The following is a 20,399-nucleotide window of genomic DNA, read 5'->3' as shown; positions in this document are numbered from 1 at the left end:
GCCCCCTCCCCACCCTTAGCCCCTCCCCATATATCGCGACAATGGCGGCGACATCGGCGCCCGAGAGGGCCAAGACCTCCCCCAAGTCCATCAAATTCCTCTTCGGAGGCCTGGCAGGGTGAGACCCCCCCCGACACCCCGAAACGGGACCCCAACCCCCCCAAACACCCCCCTCTGCCCCCCCCCAAAGCTCTCAGGGCACCCCAAAACCCCCAAAACCCCCTTCACACCCCCCCAAAGCTCTCAGGGCACCCCAAAACCCCCAACCCCCCCTTCAGACCCCCCCAAACCCCTCAGGGCACCCCAACACCCCTTTCAGACCCCCCCAAACTCCTCAGTGCGCCCCAAACCCCCCTTCAGACCCCCCCAAACCCCTCAGTGCGCCCCAAAACCCCCAACCCCCCCTTCAGACCCCCCCAAACCCCTCAGGGCACCCCAAAACCCCCAAACCACCCCCCCAGGTGCCCAATCCTCCCCTTCAGACCCCCCCAAACCCCTCAGGGCACCCCAAAACCCACGCCAACCCCCCCCCCCCCGAGCACCCCACTTCCCTCAGCCCCCCCCCAAATCCTTCCCAACACCCCAAATCCTCTCCTACCCCCCAAAAATCCCCCCCAATGCCCTTCCCTCCCCTCCTGAGCCCCCCAACTCCCTCCACTGTGGGGCTCGGGGTTTGGGGGGGCCCCCTCTGACCCCCCCCCAATTCTAGGATGGGCACCAATTCCCCCCCCGTACCCCTAAAATCCCCTTCCCGTCCCCCCAAATCCTCTCCCCCCCTCCTACCCCCCCAAATCCTCTCCTAAGCCCCCAAATTCCCCCTAAACCTCCTTCCAGCCCCCCCAAATCCCTTCCTTCCCCCCCAAAAATCCTCTCAGCCCCCCCAAATCCCTTCCTTCCCCCCCAAAAATCCTCTCAGCCCCCCCAAATCCTTTCCTTCCCCCCCAAAAATCCTCTCAGCCCCCCCAAATCCTTTCCTTCCCCCCAAAAATCCTCTCAGCCCCCCCAAATCCCTTCCTTCCCCCCCAAAAATTCCTCTCAGCCCCCCCAAATCCCTTCGTTCCCCCAAAAAATCCTCTCCCACCCCTTTCCTACCCCCCAAATCCCCCCTAAATCCCCCTCCCTCACCTCCTGAGCCCCCCCAAATCCTTCCATTCCCCCCCAAAACCCCCTCTTACCCCTTTCCAGCCCCCCCAAATCCCTCCATTCCCCCCCAAAGACCCCCTCTTACCCCCTTCCAACCCCCCCAAATCCCCCCAAATCCTCTCCCACCCCTTTCCTACCCCCCAAATCCCTCCTAAATCCCCCCTAAATCCCCTCCCTCCCCTCCTGAGCCCCCCCAAATCCCTCCATTCCCCCCCAAAGACCCCCTCTTACCCCCTTCCAAGCCCCCCCAAATCCTCTCCACACCCCACTCCCCCTTCCAGCCCCCCCAAATCCTCTCCCACCTCTTTCCTACCCCCCAAATCCCCCCTAAATCCCCCTCCCTCCCCTCCTGAGCCCCCCTAAATCCCTCCATTCCCCCCCACAAACCCCCTCTTACCCCTCTCCAAGCCCCCCCAAATCCTCTCCCACCTCTTTCCTACCCCCCAAATCCCCCCCTAAATCCCCCTCCCTCCCCTCCTAAGCCCCCCCAAATCCCTCCACTCCCCCCCAAAACCCCCTCTTACCCCCTTCCAGCCCCCCCAAATCCTCTCCACACCCCAATCCCCCTTCCAGCCCCCCCAAATCCCCTCCCACCCCTTTCCTACCCACCGAATCTCCCCCTAAATCCCCCTCCCTCCCCTCCTAAGCCCCCCCAAATCCCTCCATTCCCCCCCAAAGACCCTCTCTTACCCCCTTCCAGCCCCCCCAAATCCTCTCCACACCCCAATCCCCTTCCAGCCCCCCAAATCCTCTCCCACCCCTTTTCTACCCCCCAAATCCCCCCTAAATCCCACCCTGAGCCCCCCCAAATCCCTTCATTCCCCCCAAAAAACCCCCTCTTACCCCCTTCCAGCCCCCCCAAATCCTCTCCACACCCCAATCCCCCTTCCAGCCCCCCCAAATCCCCTCCCACCCCTTTCCTACCCCCCAAATCCCCCCTAAATCCCCCTCCCTCCCCTCCTGAGCCCCCCCAAATCCCTCCATTCCCCCCCAAAACCCCCTCTTACCCCCTTCCAGCCCCCCCAAATCCTCTCCACACCCCAATCCCCCTTCCAGCCCCCCAAATCCCTCCATTCCCCCACAAAGACCCCCTCTTACCCCCTTCCAGCCCCCCCAAATCCTCTCCACACCCCTTTCCTACCCCCCAAATCCCTCCTAAATCCCCCCTAAATCCCCCTCCCTCCCCTCCTGAGCCCCCCCAAATCCCTCCATCCCCCCCAAAAACCGCCTCTTACCCCCTTCCAGCCCCCCCAAATCCTCTCCCACCTCTTTCCTACCCCCCAAATCCCCCCTAAATCCCCCTCCCTCCCCTCCTGAGCCCCCCCAAATCCTTCCATTCCCCCCCCAAAACCCCCTCTTACCCTCCTCCAAGCCCCCCCAAATCCTCTCCACACCCCAATCCCCCTTCCAGCCCCCCCAAATCCTCTCCCACCCCTTTCCTACCCCCTGAATCTCCCCCCAAATCCCCCTAAATCCCCCTCCCTCCCCTCCTGAGCCCCCCCAAATCCCTCCATTCCCCCCCAAAACCCCCTCTTACCCCCTTCCAGCCCCCCCAAATCCCTCCATTCCCCCCTAAAACCCCCTCTTACCCCCTTCCAGCCCCCCCAAATCCCTCCATTACCCCCCAATATCCCCCTCTTACCCCCCTCCAAGCCCCCCCAAATCCTCTCCACACCCCAATCCCCCTTCCAGCCTCCCCAAATCCCTCCATTCCCCCCCCAAAACCCCCTTTTACCCTCCTCCAAGCCCCCCCAAATCCTCTCCACACCCCAATCTCCCTTCCAGCCCCCCCAAATCCCTCCATTTCCCCCCCAAAGACCCTCTCTTACCCCCTTCCAGCCCCCCCAAATCCCCTCCCACCCCTTTCCTACCCCCCAAATCCCCCTCCTGAGCCCCCCAACTTCCCCCCCCCGGGGTTTTGGGTTTGTGGGGGGCCCCCCTGACCCCCCCAAATTCCAGGATGGGCGCCACGGTGTTCGTGCAGCCTTTGGACCTGGTGAAGAACCGCATGCAGTTGAGCGGGGAGGGGGCCAAGGGCCGCGAGTTCCCCACCAGCGCCCACGCCGCCGCCGCCATCCTGCGCCGCGAGGGCCTGCGCGGCCTCTACACCGGGTACGCACCCCAAAACCGACCCGGGGACCCCCAAAAACCCACTCAGGGACAAAAAAAACCCCAAAAAATCACCCGAAAACCCCCAATTCTGGCACCTCCCAACGCCCCAAACCGCCTCAAAAATGGATTTGGGGACTCCAGAAACGCAAAAAACACTCTGGGACCCCAAAAAGAACGACTCGGGGACCCCAAAAAGCACCAAAGTCACCCAAAAAATGACTCGGAGACCCCAAAAATCCAAAACTACCTAAAAACAATGATTTAAGGGCTCCAAAAACTACCCCGGAATTGCCAAAAAATGCAAAAAAATTCTCAAATGAACCCAAAAACAGAGTTGGGGACCCCAAAAATAGTCCAAAGCACCCCAAAATGACTCTAGGACCTCCAAAAACTGACTCGGGGACCCCAAAAACGCCCCAAACCACCCCAAAACGCCCACAAAAGCTGCCTTGAGATTCCCAATTCCACAAAAACCACCCCAAAACCCCCCAAAAAGAGCGCCGGGAACCCCAAAACTGTCCTCGGACCCCCAGAAATGGGCTCAGGGCCCCCAAAGCACCCCCAAAAACTGCCCTGTGACCCCTAAAGAAGAGCCCTGGGGACCGCAAAACCCCAATTTTTGGGGATTGGGGTTGGGTTCTGGGTCTGATTTTGGGGGTCCTGGGTCTGCTTTGGGGTGCATAGGAGTTTCTTAGGGTGCTGGAGTCATTTTTGGGGTTCCCGAGTCTGATTTTGGGGGTCCTGGGTCTGGTTTTGGGGTTCCTGAGTCTGGTTTGGGGTGCGTAGGAGTTTCTTAGGGTGCTGGAGTCATTTTTGGGAGTCCCGAGTCCGATTTTGGGGGTCCTGGGTCTGGTTTTGGGGTTCCTGGGTCTGATTTTGGGGGTCCTGGGTCTGGTTTTGGGGTTCCCGAGTCTGATTTTGGGGGTCCTGGGTCTGGTTTTGGAGTTCCTGGGTCTGATTTTGGGGGTCCTGCATGTGGTTTCGGGGTTCAGGGAAGGGTCCTGATACCAGGGTTGGTTTTAGGGGCGCTGGGGTTGGATTTGGGGGGGTCCTGTGGGTCTGGGGGGCACCAGACCCATTTTTGGGGGTCCTGGGTCTGATTTTGGGGGGTCCTGAGTCCAACTTTGGGGTTCCTGGGTCTGTTTTGGGGGGTTCTGGTTGTGGTTTTGGGGTTCAGAGGACGGTCTTTGTATCAGGGTCAGTTTTGGGGTCGGGGGGGATTGGGTTTGAGGGGTTCCTGTGGGTTTGGGGGGCATCAAACCCATTTTTGGGGGGTCTTGAGTCTGATTTTGGGGTTCCCAGATCTGATTTTGGGATTCCTGGGTCTGATTTTGGGGGGTCTTGCGTCTGGTTTTTGGGGTTCAGGCAGGTCATGGCTCCCGGGTTGTTTTGGGGGTCAATGGGCTTCGGTTTGGGGGTTGAGTACTTTGGGTTTGGGGGTCTTGGGGGGCGCCGGGTCCATTTTTGGGGGGTCCTGAGTCTGATTTTGGGGGTCTTTGGTCTAATTTTGGGGGTCTTTGGTCTAATTTTGGGGGTCTTTGGTCTAGTTTTGGGGCTCAGGGGGAGTCCTGGCTCCCAGGTTGGTTTGGGGGTCAATGGGGTTGGGTCCTGTGGGTCTACAGGTTTTGGGGGGCCCTGACCCATTTTTGGGGGGGTCCCGGGTTCGATTTTGGGGGTTCACGTGTCTGATTTTGAAGATCTATGGTTTGGTTTTGGCTTTCAGGGGGTTCCTGGCACCGGGGTTGGGGTTGGGGGGGGGTGACTGTGGGTTTCGGGGTTTGCTCTCTGTGTTTTGGGGGGTCCCCCCTCTCCTCTCATTTTTGGGGTCCCCCAGGCTGTCGGCGGGGCTGCTGCGCCAGGCGACGTACACGACGACGCGGTTGGGCATTTACAGCGTGCTGCTGGAGCGCCTCGGGGCGCCCGATGGGACCCCCCCGCCTTTCGTGGCCAAAGCCGCCATCGGAATGACCGCCGGCGCCGCCGGCGCCTTCGTGGGGACCCCCGCCGAGGTCGCCCTCATCCGCATGACGGCCGACGGCAGGTGAACCCCGAAAATAAGGGGGGGGGCAGCGCCTTTGGGCCCCGAAAATGGGCTCAGAGACACCGAGAAATGGCACAGGAACCCCAAAATTGGGCCCATACGCCCCAAAATGGGCGCAGACACCCCAAAAAATGACACAGAAACCCCAAAATTGGGCTCAGAGACACCAAAAATGACACAGAAACCCCAAAATTGGGCCCATACGCCCCAAAATGGGCTCAGAGACACCGAAAAATGGCACAGGAACCCCAAAATTGGGCCCAAACGCCCCAAAATGGGCTCAGAGACAATAAAAATGGCACAGGAACCCCAAAATTGGGCCCATACGCCCCAAAATGGGCGCAGACACCCCAAAAAATGGCACAGAATTGGGCCCATACGCCCCAAAATGAGCGCAGAGACCCCAAAAAATGACACAGAAACCCCAAAATTGGGCTCAGAGACACCAAAAATGACACAGGAACCCCAAAATTGGGCCCATAGGCCCCAAAATGAGCGCAGACACCCCAAAAAATGACACAGGAACCCTAAAATTGGGCCCATACACCCCCAAAATGGGCTTAGACACCCCAAAAAATGACAGAGGAACCCTAAAATTGGGCCCATACGCCCCAAAATGGGCTCAGAGACACCGAAAAATGGCACAGAAACCCCAAAATTGGGCTCAGAGACACCAAAAATGACACAGAAACCCCAAAATTGGGCCCATACGCCCCAAAATGAGCACAGACACCCCAAAAAATGGCACAGAATTGGGCCCATACGCCCCAAAATGGGCACAGACACCCCAAAAATGACACAGGAACCCTAAAATTGGGCCCATATGCCCCAAAATGGGCGCAGAGACACCGAAAATGGCACAGGAACCCCAAAATTGGGCCCATACTCCCCAAAAATGGGCTCAGAGACAACAAAAATGGCACAGGAACCCCAAAATTAGGCCCAAACGCCCCAAAATGGGCTCAGAGACACCGAAAAATGGCACAGGAACCCCAAAATTGGGCCCATACGCCCCCAAAATGAGCGCAGAGACACCAAAAATGACACAGAAACCCCAAAATTGGGCCCATACGCCCCAAAATGGGCTCAGAGACACCGAAAAATGGCACAGGAACCCCAAAATTGGGCCCATACGCCCCAAAATGAGCGCAGAGACACCAAAAGTGACACAGAAACCCCAAAATTGGGCCAATACACCCCAAAATGGGCTCAGAGACACCAAAATGAGGCCCATACGCCCCAAAAATGGGCTCAAAGACACCAAAAATGGGTGCAGAGACCCCCAGAAAATGGGTGCAGATGCCCAAAACGACCCTAAAGATCCCAAAATCGGCCCATGCACCCCAAAATCGGGCCCAGACGCCTCAAAAATCAGCCCAGGGATTCCAGAAATGGGCACAGACACCCCAAAATTGGGCACAGACACCCCCAAAAATCGGCAAGAGGCCAAAAAATGGGCACAGAGACCCAAAGAATGGGCTCAGAAGCCCCCAAATTGAGCCAAGACACCTCAAAAATAGGCTCAGGGACCCCCAAATTGGGCCAAGAAAAGCCAAAAATGGGCTTAGAGACGCCAGAAATGGTTCCGGACACCTCAAAATCGGGTAGAGACACCCCCAAACTGGGCCAAGACACCTCAAAAATGGGCAGAGAGACCCCCCCAAAAATAAACACACACCCCCAAGATCTTAAATTTGCCCTTTTTCACCCCAAAACCACCCCCAGGCTGCCCCCGGCCGAGCGGCGCGGGTACCGCAATGTCTTCGATGCGCTGGTGCGGATGGCGAGGGAGGAGGGGATCGGCACCCTCTGGAGGGTAAGGGGGGGGACCCCAAAAATGGGGGGGGGGACCCCAAAAATAACGGGGAGGACCCCAAAAAGGGGGAGAACAGGACCCAAAATGGACCCTTCCACCCCCGCGTCCCCTTTCAACCCCCCTTCATCCTGTACCCGGAGGGGAAGGAGGACATTTGGGGGGCCTTTGGGGGGGATTTTGGGGTGCAGGGGGGACCCCAAATTTCCCCCCCCCCCATTTAACTTCTTCCTCACAGAACTGCGTGATGTGAGAGGAGATCCCCCATGCTCTCAGCTGGGATTTTTGGGTGAATGGAGGGGATTTGGGGGTTCAGAGGTGGATTTTGGTGTTCAGGGGCTGTTGGGATGCAGGGGGGGACCCCAAAACCCCCCGTTTCCCCTCCCCACTTTAACCCCTTCCTTCTAGAACCATATGATATGAGAGGACGACAGAGATCCCCATGCTTTAGGCTGGGATTTTGGGGTAAAGGGAAGGGGTTTTGGGGTTCAGGGGTGGATTTTGGGGTTCAGGGGTGACATTTGGGAGTTCAGGGGTGACATTTGGGGTTCAGGACCCTCCTTTTTCCTCCCCCTAGGGCTGCATCCCCACCATGGCTCGCGCCGTCGTCGTCAATGCCGCCCAACTCGCCTCCTACTCCCAATCCAAGCAATTCCTCCTGGATTCCGGTGAGACCCCCCAGGGTTTGGGGGGGGATCCCCCAAATTCTTACCCCTCCCCCATTAATTTTAGGGTCCCCCTCACCCCTTTGTTCTTTCCAGGCCGTTTCAATGACGACATCTTCTGCCACTTCTGCGCCAGTATGATCAGCGGTTTGGTCACCACCGCCGCCTCCATGCCTGTCGACATCGTTAAAACCCGGTTTGTTAATTAAACCTTCGTTCCTGAGGCCCCTCCCATTAATTAAGGGGTTCATTACAGGGGGGGACACCCCAAAATTGACCCTGACCCCACCTTTTTGGCTCATTTCTCCCCTTTTTTTCTAGGATCCAGAACATGAGGACGATCGATGGGAAACCGGAGTATCGCAACGGGCTGGTAAGGGGGGGGGCACCCCAAAATTGGGGCAAAGGGAGGGGTACCCCAAGATTTAGGGGGGGTCTCAAGGTCTGCAGGGGGTTACGCAAAGTCTGGGGGTGTCTTTAAAGTAGGAAAGACCCTAAAAATGGGGTCCCCAAGGTTTGGCGGGGGGGGTCCCCCTAGAAATAGGGAGGGTGTGCTCAAATTTGGGGGGGCACAAAAATAGGGGGGTCCCCAAGGTCTGGGGGGAGGTCCCCAAGGTCTGAGGGTGTCCTTAAAGTAGGGGGGGTCCCTAAAATTCTGGGGGTTCCCCACTGTTTGCGGGGTTCTCATCGCTTTAGGGGGATTCCTATGGGTTTAGAGAGTTCCTATGGCTTTAGGGGGAGGTTCCTATGGTTTTGGGGGGTCCCTTCAGTTTTGGGGGGTCCCCCCTCACTGGGAAACCCCCCCCCCCAGGATGTGCTGGTGAAGGTCGTGCGACTCGAGGGTTTCCTGAGCCTCTGGAAGGGTTTCACCCCCTATTACGCCCGCCTGGGTCCCCACACCGTCCTCACCTTCATCTTCCTCGAGCAGATGAACAAATGGTACCGGCGCCTCGTCCTTGGGGACTGAACGCTATGGGGCAGCCCCACGGCGCTATGGGGCAGCCCCACACCTCTGAGGGGCTCTACAGTGGCCCTGTGGGGGCTATGGGGCAGCTCAGGGTCCTTATAGGGCAGCCTTGGAGCCCCCTATGAGGGCTGTAGAGCAGCCCCATAGCAATACGGGGCAGCCCCACGGCGCTATGGGGCAGCTCAGGGTGCCTATGGGGCAGCCTTGGGTCCCTATGAGGGCTGGAGAGTGGTCCCACATCTCTATGGGGCAGCCCCACTTCTCTGTGGGGCAGCCTCACATCTCTATGGGGCAGCCCCACAGCTCTATGGGGCAGCCGTGGGTCCCTATGGGGCAGCCCTGAGTCGCTATGGGGCTGTAGAGTGGCCCTATGGGGCAGCCTTAGGTCCCTTATGGGGCAGCCCAGGTGCCCTACAGGGGCTGTGGGGCAATCCCACATCTCTATGGGGCAGCCCCACAGCTCTGTGGGGCAGCTGAGGTGCCCTATGGGGCAGCCCCACATCTCCATGAGGCAACCCAGGGTTCTATGGGGAAGCCTGAGGTGCCTATGGGGCAGCCCCACCTCCCTATGGGGCAGCCCAGGGTCCATGCAAGGCCCATAGGGTGGCCCCACATTTCTATGGGGCAGCCATGGGTCCTTATGGGGCCCTATAGGGGGTTCTCACTGATCTTATGGGGCAGCCCCATAGCTCTCGGGGGGCCTATGGGGCAGCCCCAGGGCTCCATAGGGGCCCTATGGGGGCTCCGGGGCCTCTCTGCCCCACACAACCTCTGCCCCATGGCGGGTTCCCCCCCCCGACACACACACACACACTCGCCATGGGGCGCCCCACGGCACCCAGAGCTTCGTTACCGACTCCGTTAATTAAAGCAGAATCAATGGATGGAGGCCGAGTGTGGTGGTGGGGGGGTACTGGGAGGGACTGGGAGTTACTGGGAGGGCACTGGGGTTACTGGGAGGGTACTGGGAGGCACTGGCAAACAGGGTGGCACTGGGGGGGCCACTGGAAGGGTACTGGGGAGCACTGGGAGAGACTGGGGAGCACTGGGAGGGACTGGGGAGCACTGGGAAGGTACAGGAGGGTTACTGGGAGACGCTGAAGGGCACTAGGACCTTGCTGGCCACGCCCCTCACGATGATTGATAGGACTGACCACGCCCCTTCTATCCATAAATGGGCTGGTCACGCCCCCGCCAGGATGATTGACAGCATCGGCCACGCCCCCCCTCACGCGGGTGTGGGCGCGAGCCGTTCCCGCCCTTTCTTTCCCGCCCTTTCCTTCCCGCCCTTTTTGCTCTCGCGCCTCAGGTGTGAGGGGAGGGGGGGGGGAAACGCCAATAATGGCGGAGGAACCCCAATAATGACAGGGAGTGACAAAAAGGAACCCCAATAATGAAAGGTTGAGGGGGGGGACCCCAATAATGGGGGTGAGAGAGGAGGAGACACCGATAATAAGGGTTGAAAGGAAGGGGGGACCCCCCAATAATGGGGGTGAGTGATGTGGGAGACCCCAAAAAGGAGAGGCTGAAAAGAAGGGGGACCCCAATAATGAAGGGGGTGAGAGGGACCCCTATAATGGGGGTGACAGGAGAGGGAACCCCAACAATGAAGGGGGTGAGAGAGACCCCTATAGAGAGGGTGACAGGAGAGGGGACTCCAACAATGGAGGAGTGAGGAGAACCCCAATAATGGAGGTGACAGAAGAGAGGACCCCAATAATGAAGGCGGTGAGAGGGACCTCTATAACAGGAGGGGGTACCCCAATAATGGAGGTGACAGGAGGGGACAGCCCAATAATGGGGGGCGGTGAGAGGGACCCCAATAACGGGGCTGACAGGAGATGGGGGGGATCCGGGAGCCCCCGGAGCCGTTTATTGTCCCGTTTTTGGGGTGCTGGGAGCATCCAGGATCCCCCCCCACCCCCACCCCGAGGTGTTTCTCGCCCCGATTTTGGGGTGCTCAGACGGAGGGGCCCCCCTCGCCCCCCGGCAGCGCGGGGCCGGCCAACACGCTGCGCTCCACGCCGTCCGCCGTGATGGCCGCCAGCCGCACCACCCCCCCGCTCGCGCCGTCCCGCGCCATCGCCAGCGCCAGCGCTGCGGGGGGGAACAAAGGGCACCCCAAAATCAACACGGGTACCCCAAAACACCCCACAGCCCCCAAAACACCCCAAGTGCTCTTCTCAGCTCCACTTCCCCAAACTCCAACCCCTCGTATCTCCCCCCCCTACCTCAGTGCCCCCCAAAAACTCCAGGATACCCCAAAAGTGTGGGATCCCTCCTGAACACCCCAGGGCACCCCAAAACCCCAGGAATCTTCTCAGCCCCCCCCCAAACCCCAGGGCACCCCAAAACCCTGAGATCCCCCCAAACAGGGCACCCTAAAGTCCAGGACCCTTTTCAGCCCCCCCAAAGCCCTCATAGCACCCCAAAGTCATCCTGAGCACCCCAAAACCCCCCCAAACACCCCAAGATTCCTTCCAGCAGCCCAAACCCTCCCATATCCTCCCCAACCCCCCCTGCACCCCACACGAATCCGCACTCAGGATCCCCCAAAACCCCTTTGTACCCCCGAGATACCCCCAAAACCCCTCTGTATCCCCCCAAAACCCTCTGTATCCCCCCCAAATCCCTTTTTCCCCCCAACTGCCCCCATGTCCCCCCAAATTACCCTCTATTCCTCCCCCCATATACCCCCAACCCACTGTATCCCACCCCCCAATGCCCTCTGTGCCCCCCATATTCTCCCCAACCTCACCCAGGACCCCCCCCGACTCCTTCATACCTCCCCTTATCCCCCCCTCAAACCACCCTGTACCCCCCCAAATCACCTCTGTGCCCCCTATATCCCCCCTGTATCCCCCCCAAATCCCCTCTGTGCCCCCCAAATCCCCCCAGAACCCCCCCAAACCACCCTGTACCCCCCCAAATCACCTCTGTGCCCCCATATCCCCCTCAAACCACCCTGTACCCCCCAAACCCCCTCAGTGCCCCCTATATCCCCCCTGTACCCCCCCAAATCCCCTCTGTGCCCCTCGTAACCCCCTCAAACCACCCCGTACCCCCCCCAAATCCCCTTTGTGCCCCCCATATCCCCCCCAGGACCCCTTCATATCACCCTGTACCCCCCAAATCCCCTCTGTGCCCCCCATAACCCCCTCAAACCACCCTGTACACCCCACAAATCACCTCTGTACCCCCATATCCCCCCCAGGACCCCTTAAACCACACTGTATCCCCCAAATCCCCGCTGTGCCCCCCATAACCCCCCCCCGGACCCCCTCATACCACCCTGTAACCCCCCCAAATCCCCTCTGTGCCCCCCATATCCCCCCCAGGACCCCCCCAAACCACACTGTACCCCCCACAAATCCCCTCAGTGCCCCCTATATCCCCCCTGTACCCCCCCAAATCCCCTCTGTGCCCCCCATACCCCCCTCAAACCACCCTGTACCCCCCCAAATCCCCTCTGTGCCCCCATATCCCCCCCCAGACCACACTGTACCCCCCAAATCCCCTCTGTGGCCCCCATACCCCCCTCAAACCACCCTGTACCCCCCCAAATCACCTCTGTGCCCCCATATCCCCCCCCCAGGACCCCCTTAAACCACACTGTACCCCCCCAAAATCCCCTCTGTGCCCCCCCAACCCCCCCAAATCCCCTCATATCCTCCCCCAGAGCCCCCCCAAACCCCCTCACCTTGTGCCACGAACTCCTGGCACTGTGTGCGGCTCATGCCGGGCCGGAAGGCGGCGTCGAGGAACCCATAGATGTAGGAGCTGCCCGAGCCCCCCACGGCGAACGGCTGGCGCAGGAGCATCCCCCCCAGCGGCACCACGTACACCTGGGGGGCGCGGGGGGGGCGGTTAGGGGGCAGGGGAGGGCGCTGTGGGGCAGAGCAACGCCGCTATGGGGCAGAGGGAGCGATGCTCGGGAGCAGCAGGCCATGCTGCAGGGCAGAGGGTGATGCTCTAGGGTACAAAAGGGCTCTGCTGTGGGGCAGACGGAGATGCTGTGGGGCGCAGGAGGGCACTATGGGGCAGAAGAGCCTCGCTACGGGGCAGAAGGTCACTGCTATGGGGCAGAAGATCACCGCTATGGGGCAGAAGTGATGCTAAGAAGCAGTAAGCAATGGTGCAAGGCACAGGGTGATGCTATAGGGTACAAAAGGGCTCTGCTGTGGGGCAGAGGAGAGCGCTATGGGGCAGAGGAACTTGCTGTGGGGCGGAGGGTTGCCGCTATGGGGCAGGAGAACTTGCTATGGGGCAGAAGAACTTGCTATGGGGCAGAGAGAGCGATGCTAGCAAGCAGTAAGCAATGCTGCAAGGCAAAGGGTGACGCTATAGGGTACAAAAGGGCTTTCCTGTGGGGCAGAGAAAGGCGCTATAGGGCAGAGGGGATGCTATGGGGCAGCCCTCACCTGCCCCCCACGCCGTGGGTCCCATCCGGCCACGATGATGCCAGCGCTGAGCTCCTCACGGTAGCGGTAACACGTCTGCTGGAAGAGGCGAGCGGCCGTGCGGACACGGGGCGGCTCCTCCAGCTCCACGCTGTGGGGAGATGTGGGGCAGCGAGAGAGGTGTGGGGTAGTGGGGAGAAATGTGGGGCAGGGAGGAACAAGGTTTGGGGGACGCATAGGGTGGAGGAGCTGTGAGGCAGCGCTATGGGGCGGTGGCTGTGGAAGGCGAGCGCTATGGGGCAGGGTGGCATGGATTGCTCTGGGTCGCTGTGGGGCAGCGCTATGGCTCACTCTGGGCTGCTATGGGGCAGTGCTGTGAATCACTGTGAGTCGCTTATGGGGCAGTGCTGTGGGTCACTCTGGATCACTGTGGGTCCCTCTGGGACACTAAGGATCACTATGGGTCACTATGAGGCAGCGCTATGGGTCAATCTGGGTGACTGTGGGTCGCTATGGGGCAGTGCTGTGGGTCCCTCTGGGACACTAAAGGTCACTGTGGGTCACTATGGGGCAGCGCTGTGGGTCCCTCTGGGACACTAAAGGTCACTATGGGTCACTATGGGACAGCGTTATGGGTCCCTCTGGGACACTAAAGGTCACTATGGGGCAGCACCGTGAGTCCCTCTGGGACACTATGGGTCGCTATGGGGCAGCGCCGTGGGGCGGTACCTGTGGAAGGCGAGCTGGTAGGCGACGGCATCGGCCACGGCCTGAGTGTCGGCAGCGGAGCCCGAACGGCAGCAGAAGATGCGCTCGTGCACCGGCGTCAGCTTATCCGTCACCCGGTTCGCCACGTACGCCCTGGGGACATCACGAGGGTGTCAGGTGACATCACAGCGACACCACGAGGACGTCACGGCCCAACGGGGACATCACGAGGGCGTCAGGTGACATCACAGCGACACCACGAGGACGTCACGGCCCAATGGGGACATCACGAGGACGTCAGGTGACATCACAGCGACACCACGAGGACGTCACGGCCCAACGGGGACATCACGAGGGCGTCAGGTGACATCACAGCGACACCACGAGGACATCACGGCCCAATGGGGACATCACGAGGGCGTCAGGTGACATCACAGCGACACCACGAGGACGTCACGGCCCAATGGGGACATCACGAGGACGTCAGGTGACATCACAGCGACACCACGAGGACGTCACGGCCCAACGGGGACATCACGAGGGCGTCAGGTGACATCACAGCGACACCACGAGGACGTCACGGCCCAATGGGGACATCACGAGGGCGTCAGGTGACATCACAGCGACACCACGAGGACGTCACGGCCCAATGGGGACATCACGAGGGCGTCAGGTGACATCACAGCGACACCACGAGGACGTCACGGCCCAATGGGGACATCACGAGGGCGTCAGGTGACATCACAGCGACACCACGAGGACGTCACGGCCCAATGGGGACATCACGAGGGCGTCAGGTGACATCACAGTGACACCACAAGGACGTCACGGCCCAATGGGGACATCACGAGGGCGTCAGGTGACATCACAGCGACACCACGAGGACATCACGGCAACACTGTGGTGACATCACAGCCCAATGGGGACATCACAAGGACATCATGGTGACATCACGACATCACAGTGACGCCAGGAGGACATTACAGTGACACTATGGTGACATCACAACGGCATCACAGCGACGTCACAGCACCGTGGGGACACCGAGCGCCAATGTGACATCGCAACGCGGTGACACCGCAACGTCACAGGGACGTCACGACGCCATAACAGCACCACGGTGACATCACAGTGACATCACAGTGAGGAGGTGAGTGGCACCAGGCATGGGGGGGGACCCCCGATGACATCACCGTGATGTCACCACCGTGACACCCCCCCATGACATCACTGATGGCATCACAGGTGTCGGTGATGTCACCGATGACGTCACTCACCCGGTGGTGGTGCGCGAGTCGGCCCCGATGACGACACCTCCGTCAAACTCCACCGCCATGATGGTCGTCTGGGGGGGGGGGAAGAGCATGGGGGGCGCCCCACGGCTGCCCCATAGCCACTCCCCCACCCCATAGCGACCCCCCCGCCCCATAGCGACCCCCCCCGCCAGCTACCAGCCCCATAAGTCCCTTTCCCAGCCCCATAACCACCCCCAAAAGGGTCCGTTCTGCCCCATAACCTCCTCCCCTGCCCCATAACCGCCCCCAAACACTCTTCCAGCCCCATAACTACCCCCTCAACTGCCCCCCCAGCCCCATAAGTCCCATTCCCAGCCCCATAACCACCCCCCAAAAGGGTCCGTTCTGCCCCTTAACCTCCTCCCCTGCCCCATAACTGCCCCTCTCAGCCCTATAAGTCCCCTCCCAGCCCCACAACTGCCCCCCAGTCCCATAACCGCCCCTCTCAGCCCCATAAGTCCCCTCTCAGCCCCACAACTGCCCCCCTGCCCCATAACCGCCCTCAAACACTCTTCCAGCCCCATAACCACCCCCTCAACTGCCCCCCAGCCCCATAAGTCCCATTCCCAGCCCCATAACCACCCCCCAAAAGGGTCCGTTCTGCCCCATAACCTCCTCCCCTACCCCATAACCACTCCTCAGACCAGTTTTGGGGGTTCCTCTGCCCCATAACCCACCCCAGCCCCATAACCACCCCCTCAACCACGCCCCCAGCCCCATAAGTCCCCTTCCCAGCCCCATAACTGACCCCCAGCTTCCCACTGGGGATCTCTCAGCCCCATAAGTAACCCCTTTTGCCCCACAACCAACACCATAGCCCCATAAACTCCCTCCTCTGCCCCATAAGTCCCCTTTCCCAGCCCCATAACCACTCCCCAGCCCCATAAGTCCCTTTCCCAGCCCCATAACCGCCCCTGAGCCCCATAAGTCCCATTCCCAGCCCCATAACCGGCCCCCCAGCCCCGTAAGTCCCCTTCCCAGCCCCATAAGTGCTCCCCCAGCCCCATAAGTCCCCTTCCCGAGCCCCATAAGTCCCCTTTCCCAGCCCCATAAGTGCTCCCCCAGCCCCATAAGTCCCCTTCCCAGCCCCATAATCGCCCCACAAATGCCCCCCCAGCCCCACAAGTGGCCCCCCAGCCCCCCAAGTGCCCCCCAGCGCCACTCACGCCGGTGCTCACGGGCCCCTCGCCCCATCCGGGCTCCGCCGCCCGCACCGTCACGGCCGCCATCGCTGCCCGCCTTTGTACGACAGCGCCGCGCTTTACGGCAGTGCGTCAGGACCAGGGACAGGGCCCCGCCGCTTCGCTTTACGGCAGCGTGGCAGGGATAGGGGAGCCCAAACCCTGCCTATTTACGACAGCGTGGCAGGGACAAGGGGAGCGGCCGCGCTTTACGGCAGCGTGGCACCTATTGTGCCCCCAGTGCCTCCCAGTAACAACCGATAACACCCAATACTCTCCCAGTGACCTCCAGTGCCCCCCAGTAACCTCCAATATCCTCCCAGTAACTCCTGGTGACCTCCAGTGCCACCAGTTTCCTCCCAGTGCCCCTCCAGTTCCTCCCAGTGACCCCCAGTGCCTCCCAGTGCCCTCCCAGTAACAGCCGGTTACCCCCAATACCCTCCCAGTTACCCCCAGTGCCTCCCAGTGCCCTCCCAGTAACAGCCAGTTACCCCCAATACCCTCCCAGTGACACCCAGTGCCTCCCAGTGCCCTCCCAGTAACAGCCAGTTACCCCCAATGCCCTCCCAGTTACCCCCAATACCCTTCCGGTAACCCCCAATGCCCTCCCAGTTACCCTCAATGCCCTTCCAGTGCTCCCCAGTGCCTCCCAGTTCCTCCCAGTAGAAATGAGGAGGCCCCAGCTCGTTACCAGGGGAGTTTAATGAAGGGGCGTTGGGGTCAATGGGGTCATGGGGGACATCAGGGGGACTTTGGGGTCAATGGGGTCATGGGGGACATCAGGGGGAGGTTGGGCTCAGTGGGGTTAATGGTGGACATCAGGGGGACGTTGGGGTCATGATGGACATCAGGGGGACGTTGGGGTCAGTGGGGTTCGTGGTGGCCACCGGGAGGGCCAGAGGGTCCAAGGGAGGCCATGATGCCCCCGCGGTGCCCCCGTGGCCCTCAGGGGCAGCAGAACATATCCACGCTGTTGAGGGCGGTGTCGTCTCCACCACGCTGAGGGGCCTCCAGGCGGGTCCTCAGCCCGCAGATGCCCCCACCGTGGGGGCAGGAGGAGCTCCAGTTGCCCCAGGTCCCCGCCCGACCCCCCTGGCCCTCCAGCACCCGCCCGTCCGAGCAGGCCATGTCCACGTTGTTGGCCGCCGTGTCGTCCCAAAGCCCTCGAGATGCCTCCACGCGCAGGCGGAAGGCCGTCAGGTGGCCACGGTTGCAGCTCAGCGGGGAGGACCAGGTTCCTCGGCTTGAGGGGGGAACGTGGAGAGGACATCATGGTCACCACCCCCTCCTTGGGCACCTCCTGGGTCTCTTCCTTGGAGGTGGTGTCCAGCAAGGGGTTGGGGCGGCCATGGTTGGGTTGGGGTGGTCGTGGTTGGGTTGGGGTGGTCGTGGTTGGGTCATGGAGGTCATGGTTGGATCGTGGTGGTCATGGTTGGGTCCTGGTGGTCATGGTTGGGTCATGGTGGCCATGGTTGGGTCATGGTGATCAGGGTTAGGTCATGATGGTCATGGTTGGGTTGGGGTGGCCATGGTTGGGTTCTGGTGGTCATGGTTGGGTCATGGCGGCCATGGTTGGGTCGTGGTGGTCATGGTTGGGTCGCAGTGGCCACCAACGTCACTTTAGATGAGTGTCCTGTGGCCGCTGCCCCCACCTCACAGGGACCCCCATGGCCACCGCCCTCACCCCACGGCCACCCCGACCCCCCAGGACCCCCCAGGTCCCCCCCAGGAGCCCCCAGGTCCCCCCCAGCCCCCCCAGGTCCCCCCCGTCCCCTCACTCACGGTCCCTCTCCGGCCGTGGCCACCGCCCCGTTGGCGCAGAGCAGCCGCACCGCGTTGAGGGCGGTGTCGTCCCCAAAGAACCCCTGAGGGGGCTGAACCTGGAGAAGGTGCCACCACCCGTCAGCCCCGCGGACCCCCGTGGACCCCCACAGCCTCCACGTCCCCCGTGTCCTCCATGTTCCCCCCATGTCCTCCACGTCCCCCATGTCCCCACATCCACCCCATCCCTGTGTCTTCCACATCTCCTCCACATCTCCATGTCCACCACATCCACATGTCCTTCATGTTCCCCCCATGTCCTCCATGTCCCCATGTCCTCCATGTTCCCCCCATGTCCTCCATGTCCCCATGTCCTCCATGTTCCCCCATGTCCTCTACGTCTTCATGTCCTCCACATCCACATCTTCCATGTTCCCCCCATGTCCTCCACTTCCCCACATCCTCCACGTCCTCATGTCCTCCACGTCCCCCCCGTGTCCTCCACGTCCCCCATGTCCTCCATGTTCCCCCCATATCCTCTACATTTTCATGTCCTCCATGTCCACATGTCCTCCATGTTCCCCTCATGTCCTCCATGTCTCCATGTCCTCCATGTTCATCCCCATGTCCTCCACGTCTCCATGTCCTCCTCATCTCCATGTCCTCCACGTTCCCACGTCCTCCACGTCCTCCTCATGTCCTCCACGTCCTCATGTCCTCCACGTCCCCACGTCCTCCATGTCCTCCTCGTGTCCTCCATGTCTCCCCCACGTCCTCCATGTCTCCTTCACATCCTCCTCGTGTCATCCACGTCCTCCTCCTGTTCTCCACATCCTCCACATCCCCATGTCCTCCATGTTCCCATGTCCTCCACGTCCTCCTCATGTCCTCCACATCCTCCACATTCCCATGTTCTCCACATCCCCATGTCCTCCACGTCCTCATGTCCTCCATGTTCCCATGTCCTCCACGTCCTCCACATCCTCCTCATGTCCTCCATGTCTCCCCCACGTCCTCCTCATGTCCTCCACATCCTCACGTCCTCCATGTCCTCCTCATGTCCTCCATGTCTCCTCCACGTCCTCCTCGTGTCCTCCATGTCTCCTCCACATCCTCCTCATGTCCTCCACATCCTCATGTCCTCCACGTCCTCCACGTCCTCCTCGTGTCCTCCATGTCTCCTCCACGTCCTCCTCGTGTCCTCCACGTTCCCCCCACGTCCTCCTCGTGTCCCCGCCGTCGTCCGTGATGTCCCCGCCGTGGTCGCACCTTGAGCTGGAAGCCGACGGCGTAGAGGCCTTTGGGGCAGAACTCGGGCTCCCCCCACTCTCCCCACGGTCCCCCGTTCTCCACCGAGATGACTGCGGTGGAGACATCTTTGCCCCAACCCCGGACCGCGGCCACCAGGGCCACCAGGGCCACCAACGGGCGCAGGAACGAAGCCATGGTTGCCACCTCCTGGTGCCACCACCCCTCCTTTAGAACCTCCGTGAGGACAAAGACCTGGAGGACATCAGGTTGTCGCCGCCTCCAGGTGGGACCTCGTGGACCCGTGGGTGGGACCGGCAGGAGATGGTGGTGGTGGAGCTCCTCTAAGGTTGTGCCACGTCTGCTCGGGACGACGTTGGGACCTCCTGAGGGGGTCACCGACCTCCAGGTCACCGGGGTGTCCTCTTGGCCGTGACGTCGGCCACCTCCACCCCCTGTCCTGGAGCTCCTGTTGGCCCAGCCAGGAGGACGTGGGCTCCAGGTCCGGACACAGAGAACCTGGAGAGGAACCCAACCCTTTTGGGGTGTCCTGTGGTCCTCAGAACCCCCCCGAGATCAGATTTTGGGGTGTCCTGGGGCCCTCAACCCCCCTCAGGTCAGGTTCTGGAGTGTCCCGTGGTCCTCAGTACCCTCAGCTGATGTTTTGTGGTGGCTTGAGGACCTCTAAACCCCTCAGGACAGGTTTTGGGGTGTCCCGTGGTCCTCAGGACCCCCCAGGTCAGGTTTTGGGGTGTCCTGTGGTCCTCAGAACCCCTCAGGTCACGTTTTGGGGTGACCTGGAGCTCTCAAACCCCCCAGGTCACCTTTTTGGGGTGGAGAAGACCTCACAGAGCAAAATGACTCCAAAGACAGTCTCTACACAAGGGTTGGAGAAGATTCTCCAGACCAAGGGCCCACCCAGGACCCCTCGAGAGCCACCCAGGACCCCTCCAGGACCCTCAGGACCCCTCAAGTGCCACCCAGGACCCATCCAGGACCCCTCCAGGACCCCCAAGACCCCTTGAGATCCACCCAGGACCCATCCAGAACCCTCAGAACCCCTTA

The 20,399-nt window shown here is 60.9% G+C and overlaps 3 protein-coding genes across 3 annotated transcripts; 1 reads left to right on the top strand and 2 right to left on the bottom strand.

Moving 5' to 3' along the window:
- Positions 1–6: 6 nt before the first annotated feature.
- Positions 7–9,618, top strand: SLC25A11 (solute carrier family 25 member 11). Its single transcript, XM_054052755.1, has 8 exons — positions 7–118; positions 3,103–3,255; positions 5,090–5,296; positions 7,022–7,112; positions 7,687–7,777; positions 7,871–7,970; positions 8,096–8,147; positions 8,586–9,618. Exons 1-8 carry the CDS (start codon positions 42–44, stop codon positions 8,739–8,741), a joined length of 927 nt encoding a protein of 308 aa, XP_053908730.1. The 5' UTR covers positions 7–41; the 3' UTR covers positions 8,742–9,618.
- Positions 9,619–10,666: 1,048 nt separating this feature from the next.
- On the bottom strand, positions 10,667–16,436 carry PSMB6 (proteasome 20S subunit beta 6). The gene is made up of 6 exons (XM_054052763.1): positions 16,311–16,436; positions 15,127–15,194; positions 13,871–14,002; positions 13,163–13,292; positions 12,442–12,586; positions 10,667–10,838 (listed from the first exon to the last, which is right to left on the bottom strand). Exons 1-6 carry the CDS (start codon positions 16,371–16,373, stop codon positions 10,702–10,704), a joined length of 675 nt encoding a protein of 224 aa, XP_053908738.1. The 5' UTR covers positions 16,374–16,436; the 3' UTR covers positions 10,667–10,701.
- A 587-nt stretch (positions 16,437–17,023) lies between these two features.
- VMO1 (vitelline membrane outer layer 1 homolog) lies at positions 17,024–19,631 on the bottom strand. The gene is made up of 3 exons (XM_054052765.1): positions 19,356–19,631; positions 18,108–18,205; positions 17,024–17,568 (listed from the first exon to the last, which is right to left on the bottom strand). Exons 1-3 carry the CDS (start codon positions 19,530–19,532, stop codon positions 17,271–17,273), a joined length of 573 nt encoding a protein of 190 aa, XP_053908740.1. The 5' UTR covers positions 19,533–19,631; the 3' UTR covers positions 17,024–17,270.
- Between the last annotated feature and the right edge of the window lie 768 nt (positions 19,632–20,399).

The sequence above is a fragment of the Cuculus canorus genome, chromosome 36 (assembly GCF_017976375.1).
Source record: "Cuculus canorus isolate bCucCan1 chromosome 36, bCucCan1.pri, whole genome shotgun sequence".
NCBI classification, from domain to species: domain Eukaryota; kingdom Metazoa; phylum Chordata; class Aves; order Cuculiformes; family Cuculidae; genus Cuculus; species Cuculus canorus.
Note: the sequence above shows the minus strand (reverse complement) of the source record. Positions and strands in the feature narration are given on the sequence as shown.

Bases quoted from the DNA above. Each gene is read 5' to 3' on its own strand.
- SLC25A11 (XM_054052755.1), top strand. From the start codon at position 42: ATGGCGGCGACATCGGCGCCCGAGAGGGCCAAGACCTCCCCCAAGTCC. The intron at 119-3,102 runs GTGAGACCCCCC...CCCAAATTCCAG, and splicing joins CTCTTCGGAGGCCTGGCAGG to GATGGGCGCCACGGTGTTCG. The intron at 8,148-8,585 runs GTAAGGGGGGGG...CCCCCCCCCCAG, and splicing joins CGGAGTATCGCAACGGGCTG to GATGTGCTGGTGAAGGTCGT.
- PSMB6 (XM_054052763.1), bottom strand. From the start codon at position 16,373: ATGGCGGCCGTGACGGTGCGGGCGGCGGAGCCCGGATGGGGCGAGGGG. The intron at 15,195-16,310 runs GTGAGTGGCGCT...CCCCCCCCCCAG, and splicing joins AGGGGCCCGTGAGCACCGGC to ACGACCATCATGGCGGTGGA. The intron at 14,003-15,126 runs GTGAGTGACGTC...TGATGTCCCCAG, and splicing joins GACTCGCGCACCACCACCGG to GGCGTACGTGGCGAACCGGG.
- VMO1 (XM_054052765.1), bottom strand. From the start codon at position 19,532: ATGGCTTCGTTCCTGCGCCCGTTGGTGGCCCTGGTGGCCCTGGTGGCC. The intron at 18,206-19,355 runs GTGCGACCACGG...CACCTTCTCCAG, and splicing joins CCGTCGGCTTCCAGCTCAAG to GTTCAGCCCCCTCAGGGGTT. The intron at 17,569-18,107 runs GTGAGTGAGGGG...TCCCCCCTCAAG, and splicing joins GCCACGGCCGGAGAGGGACC to CCGAGGAACCTGGTCCTCCC.